This window comes from Pezoporus flaviventris, unplaced genomic scaffold, assembly GCF_033815535.1.
Source record: "Pezoporus flaviventris isolate CSIRO_AGI_PZ_B2104156 unplaced genomic scaffold, CSIRO_AGI_Pfla_v1 ptg000009l, whole genome shotgun sequence".
Taxonomy (NCBI): Eukaryota; Metazoa; Chordata; class Aves; order Psittaciformes; family Psittacidae; genus Pezoporus; species Pezoporus flaviventris.
In genome coordinates, this window is record NW_026892557.1 from 3413297 (window position 1) to 3440571 (window position 27275).

The window sequence follows — 27275 nt, forward strand, 5'->3', positions numbered from 1 at the left end:
GTTCAGTGGCTCTTGCTCTGGCAAAACCCAGGGATAAAGGTTGTTTCAAGCGCTGTGCTGCTTAAGTTACAGCTGACCTGTGCCTGGTTTTGTGTTCGTTTTCCTGTGTGTGCACAACCCCTTTGCTATGAGGTGCAAGACCTATGTAAGCACATACATAAAGTGAAACCTCATCTTTTCCCTTTCTGATCTTCCACATATTTTGGGTGCTTTTGACTTCACCAGATAAACAGCTCTTGGAAGGAAGTGTGATTTCAGAGTTTCCTTTGGAAAGCACCCAGCACCCTTTGTGGGTTTGTGCTGGCCATGGCTCAGTTTAGCAACATTGTGCGTACTGGAGCTGGGTTTAATGTCTCTGTTAGTGACATCTGTTCAGGTGTCTGTGTTTGGCTCAGTTACTGAAATGTCTTTTATATTTGATGGAGAGAAACTGCTCTGCTGGAGCAGCATTGCTTGCATGATGCGAGTGACCTGGATGAGGAGTCTGCTCATACAGCGCCTCCTTCCTGTATGTCAGACACACAAACCAGTCCTTACCCTACACCAACTACCTGTTTCTGTTCTGTGCTTTAAATACTGATTCTTAGCAGGAAGGTTCCACACATGCAGCACAAGGTAAAGCAGTTCAGCGTGGCTGCTTCTGGTGTTTCAGTGTTGCCACCTTGTGATGGTTTTAATGCCAGTGTCAAAGCAGAGTTGCTGCTGTGCAAACTTCAGATGCTTGTGGTTTAAATTAGTTCTTCTCTCTTCCAGCAACACCACCTCCCACCTGAACACACTGAGCAGAGACATCACCAAGGCTTCACATAGCTGTTGAGAGGCTTCAGCTCTTACCCACTCAAGATGAAATCACACACAAGAACCTCTTGAGGTAAGGGGTGGTTTAAGACTCATACCCCATGTTGGATGTCCCCCCAGCAGAAATCATGGCAGGCATTTCCTGGACTGAAGGAGTCTCCAATGAGACAGGTGCCAATTCCAGTGCAGAATTCCATTTGGAAGCAGACTTCCAGTATTCCTTGTTTACTGTCATCTACAGCTTCGTCTTCGTGCTGGGTCTGATAGAGAATGTGTTGGCTCTGTACCTGCTGTCCTGCAGGGCAAAGCACACTTCCCATTCCTATGTGTACATGATTAATCTAGTTCTGGTGGACACCTTGTTTGTGTGTGTGTTGCCTTTCAAAATTCATTACCACCTGAATGGGAACAACTGGATCTTTGGGGACGTAGCCTGTAGGATAACGGGGACTCTGTACTACATCAACATCTGCCTCAGCATCGCCTTTTTCACCTGCATCTGCGTGGACCGCTACATCGCGGTGTTGCACCCCTTCACGTACATCCAGATCAGGGTCATCCATTACGTGGTGGTGGTCGCAGTGCTCTGGGTGGTCGCTCTGAGCATCATGGTCCCACTCATCCTCGGAGGTCCCCTCCACAGCAGGGGTGTGGGGAACACAGTAGTATGTTTTGAGAACTTTGCCACCAGCAGCTGGACTTCCCGCATGACAACTTACAACATCCTGGCCTTGGTGTTCGGGTTTGTGATCCCATTTTCCATCATTCTGATCAGCTACCCTCTCATTGCCAAGAGGATCTCCCGCATCAAAAGCAGCATTCACAAGAGGAAGGCCCTGAGCACCATCTACATCATCCTGGTCATTTGTACTTTGTGCTTTCTCCCCTATCACCTCACTCACCTGCTCCACTTCCTGATGAGAACCCAGGTCATCCAGAACAAGGCATTTGCCAACTTGATCTACAAGATGCGGAAGGTCACCCTGGCCCTGGTGAGCTTCAACTGCTGCCTTAACCCACTCCTGTACTACTTCAACTCCTCCAGCAGGCAGTGGCACTTCAACTTCAAGCTCAGATCCAGGCCTCAAGTGGTGTTTACCATCTGCGACCAGAAACTTGGGGAGTTCTCCTATGTTTATAAACTTCATCAGAGAGACGGAGATGGAAAATAGAGATGGAATCAACTGAGCTGCTTGCAGTAAGTACACTGTTCATCTTTCGAACTGTCCCTTCAAAACCGAGCCTGTAACCCTACCCTTTCTTCATACAGGGCTGTTACATCCAAGGCCACACTGGAGGGAGGTGCCTAACAACTTAGTATTTGGATTAGCCAACCGGAGCTGTGTTCTTTGCAGTCCTGCCTAGCACACACTGTGTTTATGTACACTGATGTTTTGGTCTCCTTTTTATTTAACACTGGGTTGGTAGGAGAACACAAGGCTCTTCTGGAATGCCATGCAGCCCAGGAAAGGCTTATGTGAAAGAAACCAGCCTGCTGCTGGAGTGGATCAGGGCTGTCCTGCTTGGCTTTTCCCATTTTGGAGGGATCTTCCCTCCCGGGGGGCACACCAGAGCCAGCTGGGTTCACAGACTGCTTTCTGCTTACATTCCACAGCCAAATAAGGGCTTCTCATCCCTCCTTCCCAAGGAGGACAGGGTTTCCAGGGTTGTGCACCCGTGGGTTCAAGCTGGACATCTGTTAACACAGGTTTAGCTGATGGCAGATCCAAGCAGTTACCGGTCAGTTAACCCTGTGCAAGACCAGCAGTGAACAGGCTGCTCTGACCACATGGTCGTCAAGGGAAGGCCTCGATGCCAGCACAGCTCCTGCTGCAGTGCAGTCCTGTGCAGCCATCACAGTTTGTGATTATAAACCACAACACCTAACCTATCTATCTCCTCCCTTCTGTTAACAGCCACACAGCTTCTGAGAACTGCTGCGTTTTTTCCACCCTGTGAGACTGTGGAGAGAATGTATCATGTGGGGGTTTCAGAAGCACCAGGAACCCACTGGCCAGGCTGATAAACTGCTTAACAGCCAACAAGATTCTGAAGATGATGTTGATTTGGTAACAGATACAGACTGTGTGCTCTGTTCCTTCCCACGCCACTCCCAACTCTATGAAGTGTGTGTATGTACTGACTGCTGAGCGGAGGACTGCAAAGGGAAGGTGGCCTAGGGCCTGCTGACCAGGGCAGGAGGAGGGCCTAGCTCTGGCAATGGGCTGAATCCGTGTTTCCATTTCCAAATGTGCAGACTGCAGGTTGAAGGTGACACTTGGACCTGTGAATGTCACAACAAGCGTTGGGGTTCGTGGGTTATGCTGTGTTATTGGAACAGGAACTGCTGTGGACCTTAAAGGAGGGAGGGAGTGGGATCATGGGGCAGAATGGTGTGGGGAGATCAGTGATTGTATGTGTCTATATGATGTTGTAACTTCTCTTTCCACAATGGTTGCTCTGCCCATTCTCTGATGGCAGCTGCTACTCTGCTTCAGGTCAGAGGTAAGAGGGTTGGAAAATAAGCAGCATGGGTGTAGGGGTATGTTGGGGTCTTGGGTGATGGGAAACCATCCATGCACGATGGTGGTAAGCCAAGGGTCTTGCATTTGGAGGCTGTATTGATCAGCTAAAGCTGATCACTGAACCACTTCAGCAATAGAAGATGGATGCAGCAAGCAAACCAAGAACAGATGTGAAATCACTGTAATAGAGCTAAAGCTTTGTAACAAATGGCTTTTGTGGATGCATTTGTTGGGATGGGCCTGACTTGCATTAGTTATGAGTTATTGCTACCTGCAGTTTGAATCCCATAGAGTGGGTCTGTGTTTAATGATGGGTCAGTGACTGACCTCCCCCTTCCCGTGCTCTGCTTTTAGCCTGGAGGAATTATTAAGTATCAGTAGCAAACCTGCTCAAACTCTTCTAAAAAGCTGAGGATTCCTGACTTCCTGTGCTTGATGGGGTTGGAAAGACAAGTGCAAATCCTGGCACTTGGAAATGGAGCCGAGGAAAGCCTCCGTGGGAGTATTAGAACAAACTAATCCTTTACCTTTCATGAGAGACTGCTATTTTTGTCCCATTTATAGGCTATGGAGAAGCCTCCCAGCACTGGAGGGACTGTTCCTTCCACCTAAGCACAGTCTTTATGTTCTGCACAAAGGCAAAAACTAATTCTTAGCCTCCATCCAGAAGTGCAGCTTTCCTGCAGGCTGGCAGCTGCCATGGAGGGAAGTATGGGTAAGGAAATGTTACACTGCTGGGTAAAGAGCAGGGTTAGGGGGTTATTCTCTTGCCTCCATTATAGGGTGCATGTTAGTTGTGATGCTTTGAAAGCTCCTTGTTTCACTGCTGAGGGTTTAAGGGAAAGGAGCTTAAAGAGCATCTCTTACAGCGTGAGCAGCACTAAAGGTGTCCTCACGACTCTAAAGCTGCAGTGACCCCTGGCCCAGGTCTCCAGCGTGGTGCTGCTGAAGGGTGTAGGCAGGCACTGCACAAACACTGTAATTCCTTTACTAAAACAAAGCCATTAAAAAGCATTGACAGGGTAATAACCAAAATAAACCTGACTCTCTGAAGCACCCCTGAGAGTGGTGCCCTCGGGGGGGCTCACGCTGTGCTCTGGGGGAGTCCTTTCTTCAGAAGGGAGGTGAGATAGCTGCCCAGTTCTTCGTCCTAGAGAGAGCAGAGCAGAGAGAGACGGGATGAAAGCAGTCATCTGCTTGACTTGGCCCTGTGGGCAGTAAATTCAACTCTGGTACCTAGAAATAGACTGAAGGAGTTCTAATGTTAGCAGTGTTCATAAATGGAAGCAGTCTGGGCAGCACAGATGTATTTCTGGGTGTTCTTTCATAATAACAATGCAAAACTCCCTTTGGCAAAGCAGGTGTCTGGGCTTGAGGTACCCCTTTTGAGGAAAATGACCTTTTGTCTTGAAAAAGGATATAGAACCATTGATTTTTTTACCTTTTCCTTTTTTTGCCCTCAAGAAGGCAGCTCTTTGCTGTAAAAGCATCTAAAAATATAGCCTGAGAAGTACACTTTTGAAAGGAAGAAAGTTCAGACTACAGCTGATGTTACCACTGGTTTGTGTTATCCTGCTTTCTGCTTGTTGTTCACACCTAACAGATACAATGTCAAATACCTCCAAGCTATGGCAGTACTGGTGTAGTTCAGATTAGAAGCTGGGTACTGTAATGTCCTCAAACCACAGATATAATTGCAATTAACATGTAATTAAATAATTGGTTAAGTACATCTTGAAGAATTCCAACCTGGTAGGTCCAGGACACGAGCAGAACTTTGGTTCCTTGATCCTCGGAGTGTGCCGTGGCTTGGATAAGAATGGACTCCACTGTTATAGACCCATCAGGGAGATGCTGCACTGAGTAATCTTTCAGGACCCTGGTAAGAGAGAAGATAGAGGATTTAGTTTGGATGGGACATGTGTGCAGGCTGAAGGGTGGTCTCCCCTGTACCTCTGAATCCCCAACACCAATGTGTTCACAGTGGAGAATGGGGCTGATTTATAACTTATTTTGGTGCTTATATTAATCACGTAGCATTTCCTACAGAACTTATTTCTGGCTCTCATGATGTGTATGGCTCCAGGCTGAACCCTGTTCATCCAAGCAAGGGACTACTCAAAACTGACCAGCTGCCTGTAGGAAGTGTTTAAGGTTCATGTGCTGCAGCTACTGAATAGCTGTAAGAGGCGTCTTGACCCTGCACTTGACACTCTCTCTCTAAACAACTGTACTGACTTCAGGTAGAAGCAGCAGTGAGAGCAGCAAGGCAACAGGAACAAAGATTTGGGGTGTTCTGCCTATAGCCTGGTAAAGAGCAGGAGCTGGAAGTGACGACCAACCTCTGCCACTGCAGTGTATCCACTGCTCTGGTTATGGGATCTACACAGGCTCAAATCTAGAGCAGTTGAGTCTTTTGGGCTGCAGAGACTTTTCTCCTTGTAACTCAGGGGCAGAAAGGAGGGAGCATTTGAGCTTATCACTCTTAATACAGGTGGTATAAGTCCATGGCTAGCGGGGAGAACCACAGAGAGGTGAGGCTGGCCTCACCCTTTGAGGTGGTTGTACACACGCAGCACCGTCTCGTGCTCCTTCCGCGGGTCCTGGATGTGGACGCGGCAGGTGAAGCGCAGCTGATGTTCCGCCAGGCCCAGCTCCTTCAGAGCCTGCTCGGGGGAAAGCAGGCGGAAGCTCTGCAGAGGGAAAGCACAAACCATTACAGGGTGTTTGTGAAGCTCTGGTCCTCCTCGTGTCCGTCACTGGGAACCCCAGCAGGTACCATCGCTCCCTTTCAACCTCTCAAATGCCTCGGGCAGCAGTAACAGCGAGGCACGAGCCTATGACAGGCAGTGAAGGTAAAGGTAAGGTGGTGGCAGGATGTCCACCTAAAATGCCATATCAATTCTTTAGTTCCCAAAATTAATATAAGAATCTTTTTACTTACGTTATCCTTCATCATTAATGTGCCGTGCATGAGCTTTGGCTTCTTGACATCTGGTAGGAGACCTAAACCAAGGCCAAAGAAAGAGACCATGGTTAATGATGAAGTACTTACTTTTCAGACAGACACCTGCTATAGGACTTAACAGTTTGGATTTCTGAGTCTTGCTGAGGTTCAGAGACTAGTATTTTACATCTCTGTTCTCCTGTTAAAGTGCGTGGTGCTTATTAAACCATCATCAGAACTTCAGACACGGGAGAAGCCATGCTCAGCGATACAGACCTGCAGCCTCTTCCCACCTCACCTCCTGATCTGAGAGGTTTCAGATTTTTCTTAAATATATTTCCTTAACTTTACAAAATTTATCCAATTTTATAAACCTTATAAAAAGGTTTATCAAAGCAGTTCAGACCTAGCAAGTAAAAACTTGCATGGGTTTTGTTTCTTAGCAGTGGGCAATGAGCAGCAAACAAGGCAGTGTGTGTTAAACACTACTGATCACACATTCACAGCACAGTAGCTGCTGCGTGTCACAGGAAGCCCTCCCAACCTCTAAATGCTGATAAACCCTCTTCTTGTACAGGAAGCTCTGTTGTATGTCCTCATAGGTGTTCCCAATATGCAGCTATTGCCACCTAATACAAGTACAATACGGTGGCAGGGCCCAACAGATGAACTTCTTGGTTGAAAGTGTGTCACCTATGGCCGTTTCTCTCTTCAGGAGTCCCAGGGATATGTCCACGGGAATGCTGGGATTGGTGAATATTGTTGTGGTCTCTCCATTGGCAGGCATGTAGCAGCTGACATCTGCAATGTAAAGAACCAGGGTCAGAAGGACAGCGGCTGCTGCAGCCGTTCCAAACCCGGACCAGCGCTTCAGCCCTGAGCAGATGGAGCCGAGATTTATGGCAGAAGAATGTTGCAGCTCTCTGAAAGGGGCTGAAAAGCACAACTGCTGCTCAGGCACCTTTACCAGAGCCACCAAACCCCCTGTGAGCCCAGCTGGCCTGGGCAGAACAGACTGCACCAGAACTGCCTGCCCTCCGATGCTGACAGACTACTGCAAAGAAACCTGCAGGCAGTAAGTAATCATCCAACGTGAACTCTAGGCTTTCCCTACTCACTCCTTCCAAGGCAGTTGTTTCCAAGGAATTATTGCTTTTCCTGGAGCTCATTCCCCTTAACTAAAGTTGCCAAAGTTACAGTTTCAGATGTACCCTGCCTGCCTTGGCTTGTAATAGGATTATGAGCTTCTATGATTCTAATACAAATTCACTAAGTGAATAATGATAATAATGATAAGATATATATAATGATACAATAATGATAAGCTATAATGATACAAACATCACAGAGCAACTTACACTTCAAGTCCAAATGGGCATTAGAATTACATGGGCTTAACCTGTTAAATAAGATATGTTATGGATACTAGTTTCCTGAGGGTGACTGGTCCTATAAATTACATTATGCCTAATCCTGTGCTGAGGTCCAGTGGATTAAATTTAAAGCCAAGTTGGACACAGGGGCTTGGAGCAAGCTGCTCTAGGGGAAGGTGTCCCTGCCCGTGGCAGGGGTTGGAACTGGATGAGCTTTAAGGTCCCTTCCAACACAAACCAGGCTGGGATTCCATAAAACATGTGAACGTTCCTGCCTGCTTCCTGCCACCACTCCCTCTTCAGTACCAGCACCATACGTACGAAATTCCTGTTCTATTTTCTGCTTCAGAAACTCCATTTTCTTTGCTTCCCCGTGGACCAGGAGAACATTCCGAGGCTCAGCCTGGCGAATCAGCTGCATGATCCCCTTGGCATCTGCATGCGCACTGAAGGACATGTACTCCACCTGCATCTTCACTTCCAGCTGGGGAGGAGCAGAAAGCACTGACTTTGTGCATCTGGAACAGTGAGTGTAACACACACACACACAGACCCCAACTCCTACTGAATTTAGTTTAAAGAAGGAAACACAACTGAGTTTCCCAATGGACTGGGAATGAACCTCATTTCCCAATGAAGTGAGGTTGGAGTCAGAGCTGCTTGGCAGCAGATGCTGAATATGATGCTGCACAGAAAAGCTCTTAATGACTTAAAGGCTCAAAGTACCCAGTTTCAGAGCACAAGACTTGGAGCACGTTTGCCAAAACAAATGAATACTGAAGGACAGCTGGTATCAGTTTAATGCCACCTAAAAATGTATACTTTTTACCTGACTTAATGGGGCCTAATTATTAATTGGTATAAATATGCCCTGACAAAAGCTTATGGCAGAAAAAGACAAGCTGTTGGCAATGCAAAAATGCAAAAGGGAACCCCCCCAGTCCAATACCAAAGAAAATGTCCCTTGGGTGTTTTCAGTGCTGTATGTGGCATATTCCCAATACATGTACATGGTGTTTAACTACCACCTCCAGTTCTGAAGAACTTACTTCCCCCAAATGATCCTCTTTGAAAATCAAACCTACTATTTGTCTTCCTTCCATCTCCAGCTTGCGCTGCCCGCTCAGGATCTTGTGGCCTACGGTTCCCTGCACGCAGTAGCCAGGCATGATCACCTGAGGAGGAGAGCAGAAACACTCCAGACTCTACACATGGACTGTGTTGTTATCATAACCACATCAGCATTATGCATTTGTGGATGTAAGTTTGTGTCCTTCCTATCTCAGATGGGACCATCCTCTGCCCCCGGCTGGTTCTCTACAGGACTCACATCATGTAAAGAGGAAAAGCTTTCCTGCAACATTTGTTCTTATCACAACCACTCATATGATAATACATATGGTTTAATATATATATCATTATATATACCCATCATATCCTATTATAACATTAAATTATGATAGGTTACAATATGCCATTTTATATTATGATCTACAATAGGTTATAATATAATGAGATTATGTGATAGAATGTAACAGAATATAATAGCATATGATAGGATATATATTTAGAATATAACAAAATACAAGACTAGGATATATAATATGATAGGATATAATAGAATATGATATAGTATAATATACCACATTATATATCATATTCTATTAGATTGTTACATTCTATAATCTCATTATATCATATTCTAGTCTAGCGTATCATATCAATAAATTCATTTCATATTATATCATCATATATAATGTATGGTAAAAAATATATTCTGTTATATTTTGTTACATTCTATTAGATTCTATCATTCTGTAACATTCTATTACATTCTATTATATTCTATCAGATTGTTATATTCTTAAACATTAACATTATATTCTCTTACAAGCTATTATACTCTATCATATTCTATGACATTGTTACACTCTATCGTAATTATTATAATCTGTTTATATCCTATTAGAGTCTATCATATTCTGTAACATTCTAGCATATTCTGTTACATTGTTATATTCTAATGATATTCTGTTGGATTCTATCAGATTCTGTAACATTCAATTATATTTTGCTAGATTCTATCAGATTCTGTTACATTCGGTTATATTCTGTCAGATCCTATAATATTCTGTTGCATTATGAAAAGCTATTATATATTATGTGTATGTATATATTATATAACATTATATTCTGTTACATTTTATCAGATTCTGTTACATTCTACCATACTCTGTTATATTCTGTTACATTCTATTGCATTCTCTCATATTCTAGCATCTAGTTTGTTACATCCCATTATGTTACATTCCATCATATTCTGATATACTCTATTATCTTCTGTTATAGTCTATTACATTCTGTTGTATTCTGATAATATCTAATATGATACAATATAACATACCATGTAATATATATATAATATGACCTAGATATCTTGATATACCATGGCAAGGTGGTTGGAACTAGATGATCTCAAGTCCTTTCCAATGTATTCTATGATTCTCTATATAATATGATAACAGAATGCATATAATGTTATCACATTAATATAAAACATCACAGAAGGAAACAGGATTTCTCACCATATTCTTTTCATTCCCAGCCCACTTCCTGAAGATCTGAAGGGACTGTCCTGCATGGAGCATGCCAGGGGTTGCAAACACCACCTGCAATTCAAAGATACCTCAAGAATCACCACAGGAAACGGGGGGTTCCCCCATTATTTATAATATAGAAATACCCTGAAACTGTGGAGACTATCCAGTGATACCCATTGCAGCACATTAACTACACCTGTCACATCAATTCAGCTGCTTTTTAGGAGATTCTGTGAGCATCCACAGTGTGCTAACACCTTCAGATGGTTTTATCTTGGTCCTGTTCATGCTCAACAGATTCCTCTTTCAGCTGCTGCCTAAGACACGTGTCAGAAATAAAGCCAGTAATAAATCCTGTGTTGTAAAGGATCATGCCCACCTACCATAGGCCCTGGGTTGTCCGCAAAGGCCCGATCAAAGGCTTTGATGTGTTTGAATTCAAACATGTTCCTCTGCACAAAGGTTTTCCGAATCTTCTGGTTGGTCCAGGTGATGAAGAGCTTGTAGTAGTGATTGGCCTTCTCCGTCAGGCCCGTGGAGAAGTAAATTGGAGCCTTCAAGTTCATCCTTTCCCTGTAGGAAGAAGAGTTCCAGATATCAGTGAGGGACTAATTAGCATCCCAACGGTCCAATGCTGGAAGTCCATAAACATATAAGGTCTCCATAGGCTTTCTGCACATACCCTACTCTCAATGAGCTACATGATAAAACAACTGCATGCAAGTTATAACACTGCCACATCCCTGTGCATTCACTTACTATAAAGTAGCTTAAGTCTAATTTTCCTTCCACCCACTACAGCCACCTTCTTTCCATTACAAATATTAATCATTCTGCTAGGGCTTTTAATACCAAATGATAATGCTTATAATTACATGTTATAAGTTTCATATTCATCCCTCCTTCTGCTCCCTTAAAACCAGTTTTACAGTGCAGCAAAGATGCAATCCATGGTTTAAAGGACAGTAAACTGATCCAGAGTGTTTGGGGAGTAGTAGAGAATGACCAGGGAGAAGGAAATGGTTAACTTGCTGCTTAGAGTCAGGAACGCTGGGAAGTAAATGGAAAGAAGTAATTCCATAATCAATCTCCAGCGTGGGCTGACCTGCAGAGCCATCTTACGTCCTAAACAGACATGAAGAGGACAAAAAGGAGGTGGGAAATGCAAAGAGACCGCACTCACCAGAAGGTTTCCAACAAAATGCAAAGTTCCTGGGCACGTCCAAGGGCAAAAACAGGGATGAGAACCTGCAATTGAGGGATGATTTAATCTGTGAAAGCCAGACTGTGTGTAAATGGTTATCAGTCCTGAACAAGTCCCTCTCACTGTCTGACACTCTCTGTCCTTTCCACAACTGAGGTGCTGAAGCATCATTTACTAGGTGCTAAGTGTGTATCTTCCCTGCACTTGGAGGGGCTTATGGTAACAAAACAGTGCTGAACACCATGCAGCAGGATACTGAACAGACCTGGCTACACTGGAGGGCATTCCTGATCAAGTTTAAAAGCAGTAACTGAACAGTCAGTCTTAGTTCCTTCATTTACAGGACCAAGAGGATGGTTCAGGGTTCAGATGCAGACTAGTTTTGCCTTTATATCTGCAGACTAAGCACTGCATTTCCCTTCCTGCCTCACGAACTCAGTCTGGTTTCCTCTCGGTGTAGTTTAAGTGTTCAATAGTCTCTATTTTAAAATACAGATGGAGGATTACAGAAATGCCTTGTTTCAGGTGGTGGTCTCATGTAGGTGCCCAAGTTAATCAGTAGGCAACAAGAGCTTCACAAAGGAAAACCCGCCCCACTTAGGTTATCAACCCTCGGTACCTTTCCTCCTCTTTCCACAGTCTCATGAACTTTCTTCAGGAAGTCTCTTTCTCTGCAGCGTTTGGAGTCTCTGATGGTTGTGGCATAGGTGGATTCAGTGATAAGTAAATCTGGGCGACACTTATCGATCCAGGCAGCACTAGAACAAGAGCAATTCAAGCAAATGAAGAGCTGGTATCTGGCATTTCTGAGCCACGGAGAACGGCGCAGGCTCATCTGCAGACGAGAACAGGTACGCAGATGTGCATCAGCCTGCCCAGTCACAGAACAGACTTGCAAAGCCAGTCTTCTCCAGGCTATTACTTGCTTTAAATGCATTGAAATAATACTCTAAATATCACTAATAATATAAATCTCCCATATATAGCAGTAAAATTAAATGAACATCAAAGTTTGTGATTGGCACTCTAAAAACTAAACACATTTAGAAGACATCATGACCAGAAGTGTTTTAAACACAGAAGTCCAATTATTATGCAGCCTTAAAAATGTATTATGATGATGATACAGAAGAAGTTTACATTAAGGTCCTTGTGGAAGACTCAATGCAATCCGTTCACTAAATGTTCCAGTCTCCTAACAAAGAACCAGTGCTGAAAGCCCCTGGTATGAACAGAACACAGCAATACCCACAATTCAGCAACTCAGCTTCCTACTTACCCTAAATGTCTGTCTGGTGTCATGTTATAATCACCCTAATGGAAGAGGAGAAATCCATTAATATTCTCTAAGTAGTGACACAGGGCATTAGAAGGGCTCTGTATTTAGCTGTACATACTCACAGTGTACACGACTGACTCGCACCCAACCTTGATCTGGAACATGGCTGCTCCCAGCACGTGGCCTGCGTAGTAGGCCTTGATCTCCAGCTCCTCATCCACCTGCACCAGGAGGCAAACACTGTGTTAGTGCAAACACCTTGGAGAAACCCAAACCTTCCCTGCCTTCCCCAACCACCCAGCTGGTACGACTCGCGAGGGTGCAGAAGCCATCCCTCACCTGCACTGTCTGGTGCAGATGCACAGCAACCACTTTTTTCATGCAGTCTTTAATCATTTGGGAAGTGAAGAAGTTGGTTTCCCCTTTCTTGTCTACAGTAATTTTCCTGTAGTCCTCCAGCAGGATGGGGCAGATAGCCTTGGTAGGATGCGTCATGTAAATGGGCCCATCGTAACCCACCATCTCACTGAAATAGGGTAAAGCTCCACAGTGGTCCAGGTGGAAGTGGCTGCAAAAAGACACAGAGGATAAGGGGGATGCACAGGCACCCAGCCTGCCTGGCTCTTGGATCGCCAGGTTTTTAAATGGCCAAAAGTCAGTGATCAGCTCACAACACGCTTGGGTTGCTAGGGACAGTGCCCAAAGCTTTCCCATTTCCCATGTGAGCTCTGACAGGGAAGGGAGGCAGCTGTCTCACCTGATGATCACGCAGTCTAGGAAGTCCGTCAGCCTCCCATTCTGGGTGATGTAGGAGAAGTCAGGAAAGCGCCTCTGCAGAGACATGAAAAAACAGGTTATCCATTATAATACATTATAATGTATTATATCCATTATAATAATGTATTATATCCATTATAATACAAACCCAGCTACTACCACGTTACTAACCCAACACAACCACCACGTGTAACATGACTGGGTGTAACCCAACATGACTGGGTGTAACCCAACACAACAACCGTGTGTACCCCAACACGACTGTGTGTAACCCAACCCAATGACTATGCATAACCCAACACAACAACCATGTGTAACCCAACATGACTGTGTGTACCCCAACACAATGGCTGTGTGTACCCCAACACAATGACTGTGTGTAACCCAACACGACTTATGTGTACCCCAACACGACAACCGTGTGTACCCCAACACGACAACCGTGTGTACCCCAACATGATAACCGTGTACCCCAACATGACAACCGTGTGTACCCCAACACGACAACCGTGTGTACCCCAACACAATGACTGTGTGTACCCCAACACGACAACCGTGTACACCCCAACACAATGACTGTGTGTACCCCAACACGACAACCGTGTGTACCCCAACATGATAACCGTGTACCCCAACATGACAACCGTGTGTACCCCAACACGACAACCGTGTGTACCCCAACACGACAACCGTGTACACCCCAACACAATGACTGTGTGTACCCCAACACGACAACCGTGTGTACCCCAACATGATAACCGTGTACCCCAACACAACCGTGTGTACCCCAACACGACAACCGTGTGTACCCCAACACGATAACTGTGTGTACCCCAACATGACAACCGTGTGTACCCCAACACAATGACTGTGTGTACCCCAACATGACAACCGTGTGTACCCCAACACAATGACTGTGTGTACCCCAACACGACAACCGTGTGCACCCCAACACAATGACTGTGTGTACCCCAACATGACAACCATGTGTACCCCAACACGACAACCGTGTGAATGACCCGAAACACTGGGAACGTGCTCTATGGAGCATTTATGTGCAGAGAGAGTCAAAGAACAGGACAGGGGCGACCAGAGGAGAGACCTTGCAAACAAACAATCACAGCCAGGTTTATGTTCCAGGTAACAGAGGTGACCAATGCTTCAGCTCACCCATGGGCACTACGGCAGGAAGCCTCCAAACCTTGCCTATAGTGGCACAGTTGCTTTAACTCTATCTCACCTTACACAATAGTTTTGCCGTTATTCCAGGCAATACCAGCTGACCGAATATCAGGAGTTATTTCCTAGCTCTCTCTAAAGCATCAGAGATGGTGGTGCAGATCCCACAAGTAATTCACTGCCCATAACCAAGCATCATGTTAAGAGCAGTCTAACTACTGACAGCAGTAATGCTTTCAAGCATAGAAGATGCCTGCCCATTGTGAAATACAGAAAGACCCAAGCCACCTGGAACGCAGCATCCACAGCCCAGGGAAAGGGTGGCTGGATGGTGGCACTTCACAGCCCAGGAATACACGAGGGGATGCACCTCTTGCACAGAAGGTTCTGAAGGGGCAACAGTTCATTCTCTGCCATAACTCAGCTCCAGCAGTGGCTGGTAACAGCCCAGGGACACCCACCCTGCTCTTGTCACCCCTGTGTCACACCGGATGAGCCAGGCAGTGCTCAAGTAAAAGGGAATAACAGCAGAACACTGACCCAAGAGCTGGGAACGGGCAGGCACATGCACCTGGAGAGCAGCTCTCCACCTAATCCAGGCTTCTCAGTACTCACATCATCGTTGTAGCCCATGTGCATCCCGCAGTCCAGCATGACGTTCTTCCCGGCAATAGACACGAGGATGCAGCTGCGGCCCACATCCTGCCCAGCTCCTGGACCAGACACAAGTAAGAAACCTCTGCTGTAGCTGCAGTCACTTCAGGAAAGCAGCACTAAAGGCCCATGAAAACCTCGTGGCCCTTTCCCAGCGCAGGAAAAGGCTCCATCCCTTCTTCCAAGCAGCGGATCTGCCAGAGGGCAGCAAATGTGAACTGGTTTGTCCCATTTATCCCATGGACTCACAAGAGACCGCCCAGTTCCAAACCTGCAGTAAATGCAGACAGGGATCCAGCCCGGAGCAGTTCAATGCAGGACGTGGCTGCTCTCTGCCCACCGCTCACAGCTGCACCACTTCAAGAGCAGCGTTTAGGATGGAACTCGAGGCTCCCAGGGCTCTGCACCTCCCCAGGGACTCTGCTTCCCACCGCAAGCACCAGAGACCTTCATCAAGCTCCAGTTATGCCCATACCAAGCTGGAAAGCTGCCTGTGAGGATACAGCAGCACATCCTCTGCCCTCTCAGTACATGAATGCATCCCAACAGATTCCATGCAACCCATAAAGGAAAAAAGGTGGGGGGGGAAGAGAGCAATGTGCTTCCTGTGGATCTTCAGCACTGTTCAGTGACTGAATTACCTGTTCTGTACAACACATTGACTCCTTTCCTAGTGTGTATTAATCATAGAATAGTTCGGGTTGGAAAGGACCTTAAGATCATCCAGTTCCAACCCCCTGCCATGGGCAAGGACACCTCACACTAAACCATGTCACTCAAGGCCTTGTCCAACCTGGTCTTGAACACTGCCAGGGATGGAGCATTCACAACCTCCCTGGGCAACCCATTCCAGTGCCTCAGCACCCTCACAGGAAAGAATTTCCTCCTTAGATCCAATCTAAACTTCCCCTGTTTCAGTTTGAACCCGTTACCCCTTGTCCTGTCACTACAGTCCCTAATGAAGAGTCCCTCCCCAGCATCCCTATAGCCCCCCTTCAGATACTGGAAGCTGCTCTGAGCTCTCCACGCAGCCTTCTCTTCTCTTCTCCAGGCTGAACAGCCCCAACTCTCTCCCTGAACCCGGTAACTAGAACAGAGCCACCGGGCTGTTTGAGTCTTACTTGCTTGGGAGCCAGGAGGAGGGCAACGAGGCACTGCCAAGGCTCGGGCGGGCACACCGCACACCCGCACATTACACACGGTGCTGTGCACGGCCAGCCCCAGCGTCCCTGCCTCAGCACTTACCCAGAGGAGTCACTTTTATCTCAGGCATCTGAACAGGATTCACATCCCGGGCTGGGCGGCGCAAATCACCTCAGAAACGGCCACAAGCAGGCGACTTCACCGCCGCCATCTCAACGGCCCCTCAGCGCCAGGCCGCAGGCTCCCGGCTGCTTCCTGGAGGGGGAGAGAGGACGCAGCTGAGCGCCAGCCACGCACAGGCCACTGCCAGCCCCTCGGCTCCCGCCCCGCTCGGCTCCACCGTCCCCCGGAGGGCCCGGCCCGACCCGGTCCTTCCCTTCCCTTCCCTCACCCGTCCCGGCGGCTCGGGGTCCGTCTCCCCTGAGCGCAGGCGCGGCGCGGGCTCCGCCCCGAGGTGATGGGGCCATGGCGGCGCCGGCCGCGTTCAGCCTGCGGGAGGTGCTGGGCGCCTTCGAGGCCTGCGTGACGGAGCGGCGGGAGGTGCTGCTCGGGCCCTACCTGCGCGGCTGGCGGGGGCTCATCCGGTGAGTGCCGGCGGCGGCGGCTGCTGCGACCCCGGCCCCGCTGCTGCCGCCGCCGCCCGTAACGGGGGTGCGCTGTGTCCGCTGCAGGTTCCTGCACAGCCTGGGCGCCGTCTTCTCCTTCATCTCCAAGGACGCGGAGGCCAAGGTGCAGCTGATGGAGGGGTACTGCTGCGGCGAGCGGCGGGAGCGGTACGTGTCCCTGCAGTCCATGGTGCAGTACGAGCTGGCCGACGGCCTGGTGGACCTGCACAAGCGGTCGGGCCGGCCCGACTCCGGCTGCCGCACGGTGCTGCGGCTGCACCGCGCCCTGCGCTGGCTGCAGCTCTTCCTGGAGGGGCTGAGGACGGGCGGGGAGGACTCGCGGCCGTCCGCGATCTGCACGGACTCGTACAACGCCTCCCTGGCCGCCTTCCACCCCTGGGTCATCCGCAAGGCCGCCACCGTGGCCTTCTGCGCGCTGCCGCCGCGCAACGCCTTCCTGGAGACCATGAACGTGGGCTCGGCCGAGGAGGCCGTGGCCGTGCTGGGGGAGGCCTTGCCCCACATCAGCGACGTCTACAGCATCACCCAGGAGCTGTTCGCGGAGCACCGGCTGCTCGACCTGCCCTAGGGCTGCTCGGGAGCCGCGTCCCCGCGGGAGGAGGGTGGACGCGATGCTGGCACGGGCAGGCGGGGTCGGGGTCGCGTTCCCTTTCCTTTCCCAGTGTGGAGCTGGTGAAGCTATTCGGGATGCCTCACTTTGTAAGAGGACGCACACCTCCTGGTTTTATATATGTGTGTGTCTGTGTTGGCTCTGCAGGAAGAGAAACACAGCGTGCTCATGGGATAGAACAGCCTGGGGAGGAACTGACCTTAAAGATGCTCTGGGTCCAGCTCTCCCAGCAGGGCTGGGTTTGCTGCTTCTTTAAGCCAAACTCTGCAACTGCAGCAGCTTCTGTGCCCTTGCGTGGCAGCGCAGCTCCAGGAGCGGTGGCTGAGCACATCCGCTCCCCCTGAGCTCACCTTGTTTACAACCTGTTCCTTAACTGATCAGGGCGGGGGGGTTGCCCCTCTTTTGTTTTAGCCTTGGAAACAGAGCCCTGAGCGATGCATGGCTGAAAGGAAGCGCTTTTCCATGTGGTCAAAGACTCATTTGCTTACTGCTGCTCATCCTGTGTGCCCTAGAACTGAAGGAGGAAGGGGTGCTGTGTGGTGGTGCTCTGAGAGACCGTTCCTCTTGGTGCACGGAGCCATTCAGCAGGATCTTCCTTCCCTGTAGCTTCCCCTGCCCATTCATCTCTGCTTTATGCACCTTGCGATGTAGAACAGCTTTAGCAGGTACTGCTCAATCCTGCCCATCCGGCCACGCTCCTAAATGTGCTCTCATTAATTCTGCTTAATGAATGTGTCAAACACTCACAAACCAACTTCTCTTGCTTGGTTGGGGGCAAATCTGAACTGGAAATCACTGCTCTGGGAGGCTCCTATTGCAAATCACTGTATGTAGTCGCCAGTGTGTGTGCATATACACACCGCCAAGTATGTGAAATCGTTTGCTTCAGCTTTCTAAATGCTGGAAAAGCACTCCAGGATGTGAGGAATATCTGGGGGAGGAGGGGGAATCTCACAGGAGTTGATTGTATCTCAGTAGTGCCATTGTGGCCTGCTGGAACACCAAGGGATTCAGGAAATCGCGGTTACCTCATGGAGATTAAACTGACTGGACATTAAATTGTGGGAATCACACCGTGCGTCTGCAGTGTCCTTTCTAGGAGCGCTTGCTGGGTTCAGGGTGTTGGATGGAGCAAGACTTGGTGTTCCCCATTCAGGCCTTGTCCTTCACTAGCAGAGTCTGTTTCATTGGGTGGCCAGATGTGAGTCCGTCAGGAGTAACCCAGATGTGAATCTGTCAGGAGTAACCCAGGTGAAGCCAGATGCTGTGCACTGAGCTCCTGTTCTGACTGCTCACATCTGCCAATGCTGTCCTTTGCCTGAGCATAGGAAATGGAAGTTCCTTGTACGTCCTACCAGGAGGTTCAGTTGCTCTGCTGTGAACACACAAATACCATTCCCTTTCTGCTAAGACCACCTTAAAATGATTAAATAGCTCCATAGGATAAATCCATGTATTCAAATGGAGCAGTTCCACGGTACAGACTACAAAACGCTGGGCCTCCCATGCTGTCTGATAGAGATGCAGGTGGTATTTCACCTGTGTCATGTACTAAATGCCTTAAGTTATGTCAGCTAATGTCTGTCAAGTGAAAGAATGGTTCTGCTCTCTTTAGGTTTAGTGCAGAAATGGGAGTTATGGCCACATGGGAAAACTGCTTTTCCTCCCAACTGTTCCTCTTACGAGAGAAACAAACATTCATGTTCAGGATGGTTTCTGCCATTACCGAATCAAACTTGCTCAGCAGAGGAAAGAACTCAGTAGTTTACATCCAGTCATTCTGGGCAAAGGATGCTTCCAAGTAAAGCAGCTTTCCCTCAGCTCATTTACACAAGGCACTGCCTCGTGCTCATTCTGTTTCCCTGGTGCCCTGCCCTGTCTCCAAACAGAAACCTTTGTAACAGCCCCACTTTAGTCACCACTGAGTAGAACTGAGGGTCCTGCACTGGGCTTTGGGCAATTCAGTCTGGAGCTTTCATGAATGGGGCCAAATCCAGACGAGTAAAACCTTCCCCTACAGAGAGCAGTGTTACTCGAGAGCTGCAGCAAGGGACACATTCACTAGAGGGAGGTGGGATACCATGCACACAAATCCATCACATGAACTCTGTCCTTGCCACTTGATTCCACATGGAAGCACGGATGGCAGTAAATAATTCCCTGTGGCTTCTACACTTCCTTTTCTCTATGCAGCTGAATTTGTGTTAGAACCTTTTACAAGTGACACGGTTAAAGCTAATACTTAAATATCCCATTAAGGGGAAGATAACCTTAAAAGGATGTCACTATAAACTTACCTATAGAACATATATAAATGTATCCATGTAACATATAGAAGCATATCTATATAACGTATATGAACATATCCATATAACATATATGAACATATCCATATAACATATATGAACATATCCATATAACATATATGAACATATCCATATAACATACGAACATATCCATATAACATACCTGAACATATCCATATAACATACCTGAACATATCCATATAACATACCTGAACATATCTACATAAGATATATGAACATATTTATAACATATATGAACATACCTATATAACATGAACATACCCATATAACATATATGAACATATCCATATAACATATATAGGAACCTACAACTGTTGTTGCCTGCAGTACTCGTATACCCTTCATACATACTCTACCCTCGCAGCAGAAGAGGGCCATCACTTTGCCACTATCAGCAGGTTTTGTCATACAGTATAAATATACCATAAGCCAATAAAATGCAGCAAATGGAACTTTCCAGTTCAGAGCAAACCTGATACAATGCAAACCGTGACACAACCTGAATCACACCCTGTGCAGCCTGTACCCAAACCAAAGGGTTTCAGCTGAAGTTACCACCCCAGCTCAGTGTCAGAAAACTTCAGATGAGGCAACAACAGCTGCCTACAGGCAGCAGTAAGGCTGGGTAAGAGCTCACCTGCCTCGGAGTGCAGGGTCCTGCTCCAGATGAGTCCTTGCAGTGCTCCGAGGAAGGGCTGGTGATGCCCATGATGAGGTGACCTTGAATTAAACACAACAACAATAAAAGTGACTGCTGGGTAAGCCTCTCACCACCACCCTTTAGTTCACAGTGTATGCTGAGGTGCACTGAAAACCACATTATATGGCATTCTTTCAGTGCAGGCTGCTTGCAAGTAGCACACAAGAGCACACTCAGCTAACAGCAGGAAGCGATGCTGGTGAGCGATTCCTTCTCATCCTCCCTGTGTGTGATGCTTGTATGATGGTAACGGGCCCCATTCTCCTTGGCACACCTGGATTCTGCTCCTACCCAAGCTCATTCTCCTTGGCAATGCTTTTAGATGAGCAGCCCGCATGGATTAAGATCTGCTCCCACTGTTACACAAGTCCCAAACCCAGTTGTTTTGGAAAACCATCAACAGGGACAGCTTCTACAACCATATTCCATTCAAGATGATGCTTCTTGTTTGGCTGGGGCAATGGGAGTTAATACAAAGGCTGCGTGTCCTAACTAGGGTTTACCACCAACCTACAGCAGCCCAACGTCCAGAGCTGCAGCAGTGAATTCAGCAAGTCACTGCTCGAGTAAAGGCTACTCACTGAGTAAGGAAAACAGGATTAGGCCAGTGGTTTGCAACCACACTCACAGGGTACTGGTGCATATTTGACTATTGCCCACTAAGCAAGCAGTGACACACTTGATGCATTTTGCTAACCAAATCCTTCCCTGACATTTTCATCTCTCCAAGTTCTATTTAAAGAGACTGAACTGGAGCTGGGGAGATGGGATCCCCCTTCCCCACGTCTCTGTGATGGGTTTTCCCCAAACCAGACAAAGAATGGTCCTGGAGCTGCTGCTCTGCTTGAGCTTTGCCTGTGCAGCAGCCCTCGAACCCACGTGCCTCTCAGCTCAGTTAAGAAAGCCTGGTGATTATATCCTAGGAGGCTTGTTCCCGTTTGGAATGGACATCCTAAACCTGACGGCGCGGTCAGAGCCCTCCTTAGTTGTGTGTGAAAGGTAAGAGGAACAGCAGCTTCGTAAGTACACATTGTTTGGTCACTTGGGCTGGGAGGAGAAAGGGAAACAGTTCTGGTAGTGACTGATGGGCTCATAGCTGATCATTGAAGGGGAGATGGGAACAGAGGTGCTGGAGCTGTGCCTGTTCTGGACCATCCACTTCTGAGTCTGAACTGGGAAATGGGTTTGTGTCTGCTTGGTGCAGTCAGACTTACAAGCAGCACCAATCTGATGACAGCTTTTAGTGCACTGGCTTCCTTAGTGTTTGGAATCTAACACTTAAAGTTGCTTTTGCTTCCAGATGGAATGAGAAGCATTCACTGCACTCCGCAGGCAGATGCCACATGGTGAGATTGTGCTATTTATTGCCTTTTATGAGGCAAAGGACACTCAAGTACTGTGCACAAGGTCACAACATCACCTGGCTTGTAGGCTTGCTGCTGTGCAGTGTTTCCTGCTCAGTTACACCAAGGTGGTTCACACCATCACATTACAAGCTACTTACAGCTCTTACAGTGGGAAGCACTGGCTTCATGGCAGCACAGAAGGATAAGGGCAGCAGTAAACATACTACAGGTCTCTCTGTACCTCTGTTTCTCCTGTGAAGCACAGATGTCTTTGTGGACAGACAAGACTAATCAGCTGTGAAAGGCGCTCAGAGGCCCTCTACTCACAAGACAAGACTCACAAAGGCTGTGGGTACCAGGATGCTCTGACAGTGCCATGTACATCTGCCTTGGCAACAGGCAGGATGCTGAACCGTCAGTGTGGAATAAGCTGATCAGCACATTAACAGCCCTGATAAACCACGTAACTCCTGTCTCCTCTCACTGCAGGCTGTATGTAGACGGGCTAATATGGGCTCTAGGGATGAAGTTTGCCATCGACCAGATCAACAACTCCACTTCCCTTCTCCCGGGAGTGAAGCTGGGCTATGACATGTACGACACGTGCTTTGAGCCAGCCATGGCCCTGCAGCCCAGCCTGCTGTTCCTGACCCAGAACAGCACCACAGGCATCGGGGTCCTCTGCAACTACAGCGACTACCAGCCGCGAGTGACCGCTGTCATCGGGCCGTACAAGTCCGACCTCTGCCTGCTAACAGCCAAGCTGTTCAGCTTCTTCTGGATCCCACAGGTAAAGAAACGCCCTGGAGAAGCAAGAAATCCCCTTTTAGGTAGGCAAAGGGCTTGGATCAACAACTCTGTTGATGCTATTGGTCTCTACACTAGGACTGTTGAAGCAGGTTCCAGCCTTTCCTCTGCTAAAGATTGCCTGGATAAGTCATTAAGCTTCCCTCCTGGACACAGTCCAGTGTCTGACATCCCAGAGAGAGAAGAGGTATAACTCAGGTTGCTGTGTGATCCATGTAAAATGGGAGTAAGAGAGCTCCCAGCATAAACTGGGAGGATCCCATGCAAATACATCTGTGACTGCAAGTTCTCAGTTCCCACAATAGAGCCAGCTGGAATGGTCAGGTAAACGCAGCCCTGAGCCGAGATATTCCTGAATCCTGGCTGCATCCCCCTTTGCACAAAGCAGCAAATTACTGTTGTCATTAATGATAAGGGCTGGTGCTGTGATGATGGACACAAATGACAGCAGAAGGAGATGGCCATGTGGGACAGCGCTACCAGAGACAAGTGATGGACCAGTTTACGGTTCTCTTGGTAAAGGCAGCCATGGTGGATGTTATCCCTTTAGATGAGTTCTTCCTTCCCATCACTGTTTAGAATCTAGTGCACCAAGACTAAGCAAAGGAGGTGGAGAGTGATCTGGGCTGTGGACACTTCCCTTCACATTACTCTTTGCCTTGCTTTCCCTCTTACCCTCTAACTCACAGGTCAGCTACGGAGCCAGCAGTGAGAAGCTCAGCAACACCGAGCTGTACCCAACCTTCTACCGCACTGTTCCGGGTGTTAAGAACTTGGTGAAAGCTGTGGCCCTGCTGCTGACCAAGTTTGGGTGGAACTGGATTGCTGTCATTGGAAGCGACGATGAACACGGCCGAGGAGCCCAGGAGCAATTCCTAAACATCGCTGAAAACCACAGCATCTGCATTGCATTCGAGGGGATCATTCCTACAGACCTGGCAGACCCCAATGCCAAACAATACCTGGAATACACCATTAACTTAATTAACAGGACCCAAGTCAACATCATTGTCCTTTTCTCTCATAGTCTGTCAGCCCAGGCCTTGCTGGAGCTCAGCATCAAGATGGGACTGGGCAAGAAGGTCTGGATTGGCACTGAAAGCTGGCTGTTGTCTGACATAGCCGCCTCCATCCCGCATATCCAGAGCGTCGGGATAGTCTTAGGCTTCATTACGAAAACCAGCCCAGTCCCTGGCTTCCAGGAATACGTTGCTGACCTCTTCACCTCTGTCCAGCAGGAGGACTTCTGCCAGGAGTCCAGAGAACTCAACCAGCTCCTGAGCCCGGACACGCTGGGCGCGCGCTGCAAGCAGTGCAACCGCGTCTCGCTGCGGGCCGTGGCGTCCTCGCTGAGCCGAGCCCAGGTAGAGCCCGTGCACGTCGCCGTCTACGGCGTGGCCCATGCGCTGCACCGAGCCCTGGGGTGCAGCCAGCACGAGTGTCCCAGGGCACCCATCAGGCCTTGGCAGGTGAGGAAAGGGGAACGCTGCAGGTTTACACCCGGTCTGCACACAGGCAGATGGGGAAGGGACCTTAAAGCTCATCCAGCTCCAACCCCTGCCATGAAGAGGGACACCTTCTACCAGAGCAGCTTGCTCCAAGCCCCTGTGTCCAACCTGGCCTTGAACACTGCCAGGGGTGGGGCAGCCACAGTAAGGTTCTGGCTCCCACTAATCACACAGTTGGTAATGCAGGCAGAAGGCCCATAACCACCATCACAGCCCTCATAAGGGACAACTGATTTCAGCCAGACACCAGCTTGCTGCATTGTGAACATCACCTGTACCAGTATTTACTGTCTATTTTCATGTTCTCCTCAGCTGCTGCAGTTCATGGATAGCTTCCCCTTCGAGGTAAATGGCCAACAGTTCAGGTTTGATCAATCCCATGGCACGAGAACCGGCTACAAGCTTATATTCTGGTCCTGGGAAAACAACACCCTTCAGTATTTACCTTTGGGTGACTATGGAGAGTCCTTGTACATCAATGAGTCCCAGATGGAGCTTCACACTAAGGATTCAGAGGTAAAAACAGTGGGTAAAAGCACAAACAGTCACAAAGTGAAGTAACCCATTCTGCCGCTTCCATAGGACTGTTCACAAGGCGCTCTCTGCCTGCATGCTGCTCCCATAAGGTGTGTGTGGGACCCAGCTCCTGCTCCTCTGCAAACATGAAACCCACCTCCATTGTGCTGAACAAGGGAAAGTATTCCCAGAGCTGTCTGAATTTCAGCTATGGCTTGATCCCAGCACTGCCAGCTTCCAGTGTGTGGTGATAATAGTGCTTCTGAAAGCATCTGGCTGATGTGCGTTCTTCCTCTTGCCTAGGAGGCCACACAGTGCTTCAAACAGTGTAAACCAGGACAGGTCAGACAAACCAAAGGATTCCACCACTGCTGCTATGACTGTACAGACTGTCCAGAGAACACCTTCTGGAATGCTAAAGGTGAGGTCTGGGAAACTCAATGGATTTAACTGTATTATGTCTGTCTGCTGGTGGAGATCACAAAGGTGCACAGATCTTCAGTGGGGCACCTTCCTCTGCTGATCCCAAAGAGGATGTATAAGGGCAATACTATTACCTCAAGAGGTAGGAGACGGATATGATGAAATGCTGGGGTCAGAGGTAGAAGAGAGTCCTATGGTGAAATTTTGGGATCTTTTGGAAGTTGGTGATCCTGGGGAAGGGAAACAGAGCCAAGATGTATGTGGGTCCTTTTAGGGGGAGGGTGGAGGAGCAGAGGTGGGGGAAAGAGACTGAACTACCACAAGCTCTGGAGATCCCATACACTTAGGAAGGGGGCAAAGCAGCACCAAGTCCTGCCTGCCCCATCCTCAAGGGCAGCGCTCCCTGTGAGGTGGTCACCAGGTCCTCACTGCTGCTTTGCAGACAGCTCCACGTGCGCTCCCTGCCGCCAGGACCAGTGGTCCCCTGCCCAGAGCACGCGATGCTACAACCGCAGCGAGCGGTACCTGTTCTGGACCGAGCCCCTCGCCATTGCCTTGCTGACACTGATGTCCATCACCATGACCCTGGCCTGTCTGGCAGCAGTGCTCTTCCTAAAGAACCTCGAGACCCCCCTTGTGCAGGCCTCTGGAGGCAAACTGAGCCTCTTTGCCTTGCTCACGCTCCTCCTGCTGTGTCTCAGCTGCTGCCTCTACATAGGGAAGCCCAGCAGCAACATCTGTATGATCCAGCCCATGGTCTACACCCTGTGCCTCAGTGCTTGCTTCTCCACCTTCTTCATCAAGTCCCTTGAGATCACCCTTGTGACAGAGTTCCCCCACTGTGCCCCCACCTTCTTGCACTGGGTGACCCAGAGGAGGGCCTGGCTCCTCGTCGCCCTGTGCCTGCTGCCCGAGTGCTTGTTCTGCCTTGGCTACCTTCACTTGGGCCCTGACTACCTGGTGGTTGACTACAAGTCGCTGCCCACCGAAGTACTGCTCCTGTGTAATACCGAGTCCTGGTTTGCCTTTGCTCTGATGCACGGCTACAACGGCTGCTTAGGCTCTGCCTGCTTCCTGTGCACCTTCATGGTTCAGGCCTCTGGGAAGAAGTACAACTTTGCCAGAGGGATCACGTTTGCCTTCCTCATCTATTTCATCGTCTATATCTTCTTCGTTGCTGTATTTGTCACACTGAAATCAGTGCTGAGGGCTGTGGCGCAGATTGGTACCATGCTGATCATCAGCCTGGGTATCCTGGTGACCTACTATATCCCCAAATGCTACATCATTGTGCTTAAGCCTCACCTCAACACAGTGGATTACTTCCAGAATTCCATTGAAGAGGAGCCAGAGGACTCCTCAACAAGAGACAATAATCCAGATCCACCATCACCTGCTCCTCAATAGAAGCTGCCTGTATCTGAACGAGATAACGCTGTTTATGGTGACTCTATGGTCCCAGACACAATCACCAGACAAAATACAGCCTTATCCAGCGGGCTGGACACTAGGAGCAGAGCTTTTAAGTTGCAAAGCATAGGGCTTTACTCAATGAGCTAAAGCAAAACACCCCCAAGCAGAGCAGCATCCATCCTCTCTGTAGCTATCTGCTTGTTTCATCACTCACAAGCGTAGATAACTGCTCCAGATATATCCATGCATCCTTTCCCAGGCCTTAAAAGAACCTTCAAAGATATTCAACAGCACAGGAACTAGAACACCAAAAGGGAATCATCTGAAAAGGTGTGAGATTACAGACCATAAATAGAAATCCTTGTGATTAATGATACTAAGAGTACCTATCTACACAGCACCCTCTATAAAGATCTTCTCCTAGCAAACAACAGCAGAAAATACAGCTCCTGTGCAGGTCTGCTCCTCTTAGATACAGGAGGTAGATGAGGGGAGGGAACAGAACCAAAAGGTCCTGCAC

The 27275-nt window shown here is 48.4% G+C and overlaps 4 protein-coding genes across 4 annotated transcripts; 3 read left to right on the forward strand and 1 right to left on the reverse strand.

Moving 5' to 3' along the window:
• The first annotated feature begins 764 nt into the window (after positions 1-764).
• LOC133267726 (lysophosphatidic acid receptor 6-like) lies at positions 765-2108 on the forward strand. Its single transcript, XM_061450241.1, has one exon. It carries the CDS (start codon positions 900-902, stop codon positions 1968-1970), a length of 1071 nt encoding a protein of 356 aa, XP_061306225.1. The 5' UTR covers positions 765-899; the 3' UTR covers positions 1971-2108.
• Positions 2109-4286: 2178 nt separating this feature from the next.
• Positions 4287-16624, reverse strand: INTS11 (integrator complex subunit 11). The gene is made up of 17 exons (XM_061450242.1): positions 16582-16624; positions 15298-15395; positions 13484-13557; positions 13066-13294; positions 12849-12947; positions 12727-12761; positions 12067-12205; positions 11427-11491; positions 10627-10816; positions 10229-10312; positions 8729-8818; positions 7965-8127; positions 6964-7071; positions 6268-6329; positions 5874-6016; positions 5073-5202; positions 4287-4473 (listed from the first exon to the last, which is right to left on the reverse strand). The coding sequence occupies exons 1-17, from the start codon at positions 16607-16609 to the stop codon at positions 4408-4410; spliced, it is 1803 nt and encodes a 600-aa protein (XP_061306226.1). The 5' UTR covers positions 16610-16624; the 3' UTR covers positions 4287-4407.
• Positions 16625-16908: 284 nt separating this feature from the next.
• Positions 16909-17702, forward strand: CPTP (ceramide-1-phosphate transfer protein). The gene is made up of 2 exons (XM_061450243.1): positions 16909-17063; positions 17151-17702. Exons 1-2 carry the CDS (start codon positions 16945-16947, stop codon positions 17671-17673), a joined length of 642 nt encoding a protein of 213 aa, XP_061306227.1. The 5' UTR covers positions 16909-16944; the 3' UTR covers positions 17674-17702.
• Positions 17703-21330: 3628 nt separating this feature from the next.
• Positions 21331-27275, forward strand: TAS1R3 (taste 1 receptor member 3). Its single transcript, XM_061450245.1, is given in 8 exon segments — positions 21331-21443; positions 21446-21513; positions 21515-21741; positions 22578-22878; positions 23585-24364; positions 24716-24919; positions 25223-25340; positions 25785-27275. Coding segments are annotated over 8 exon segments (2682 nt in total). The 5' UTR covers positions 21331-21424; the 3' UTR covers positions 26750-27275.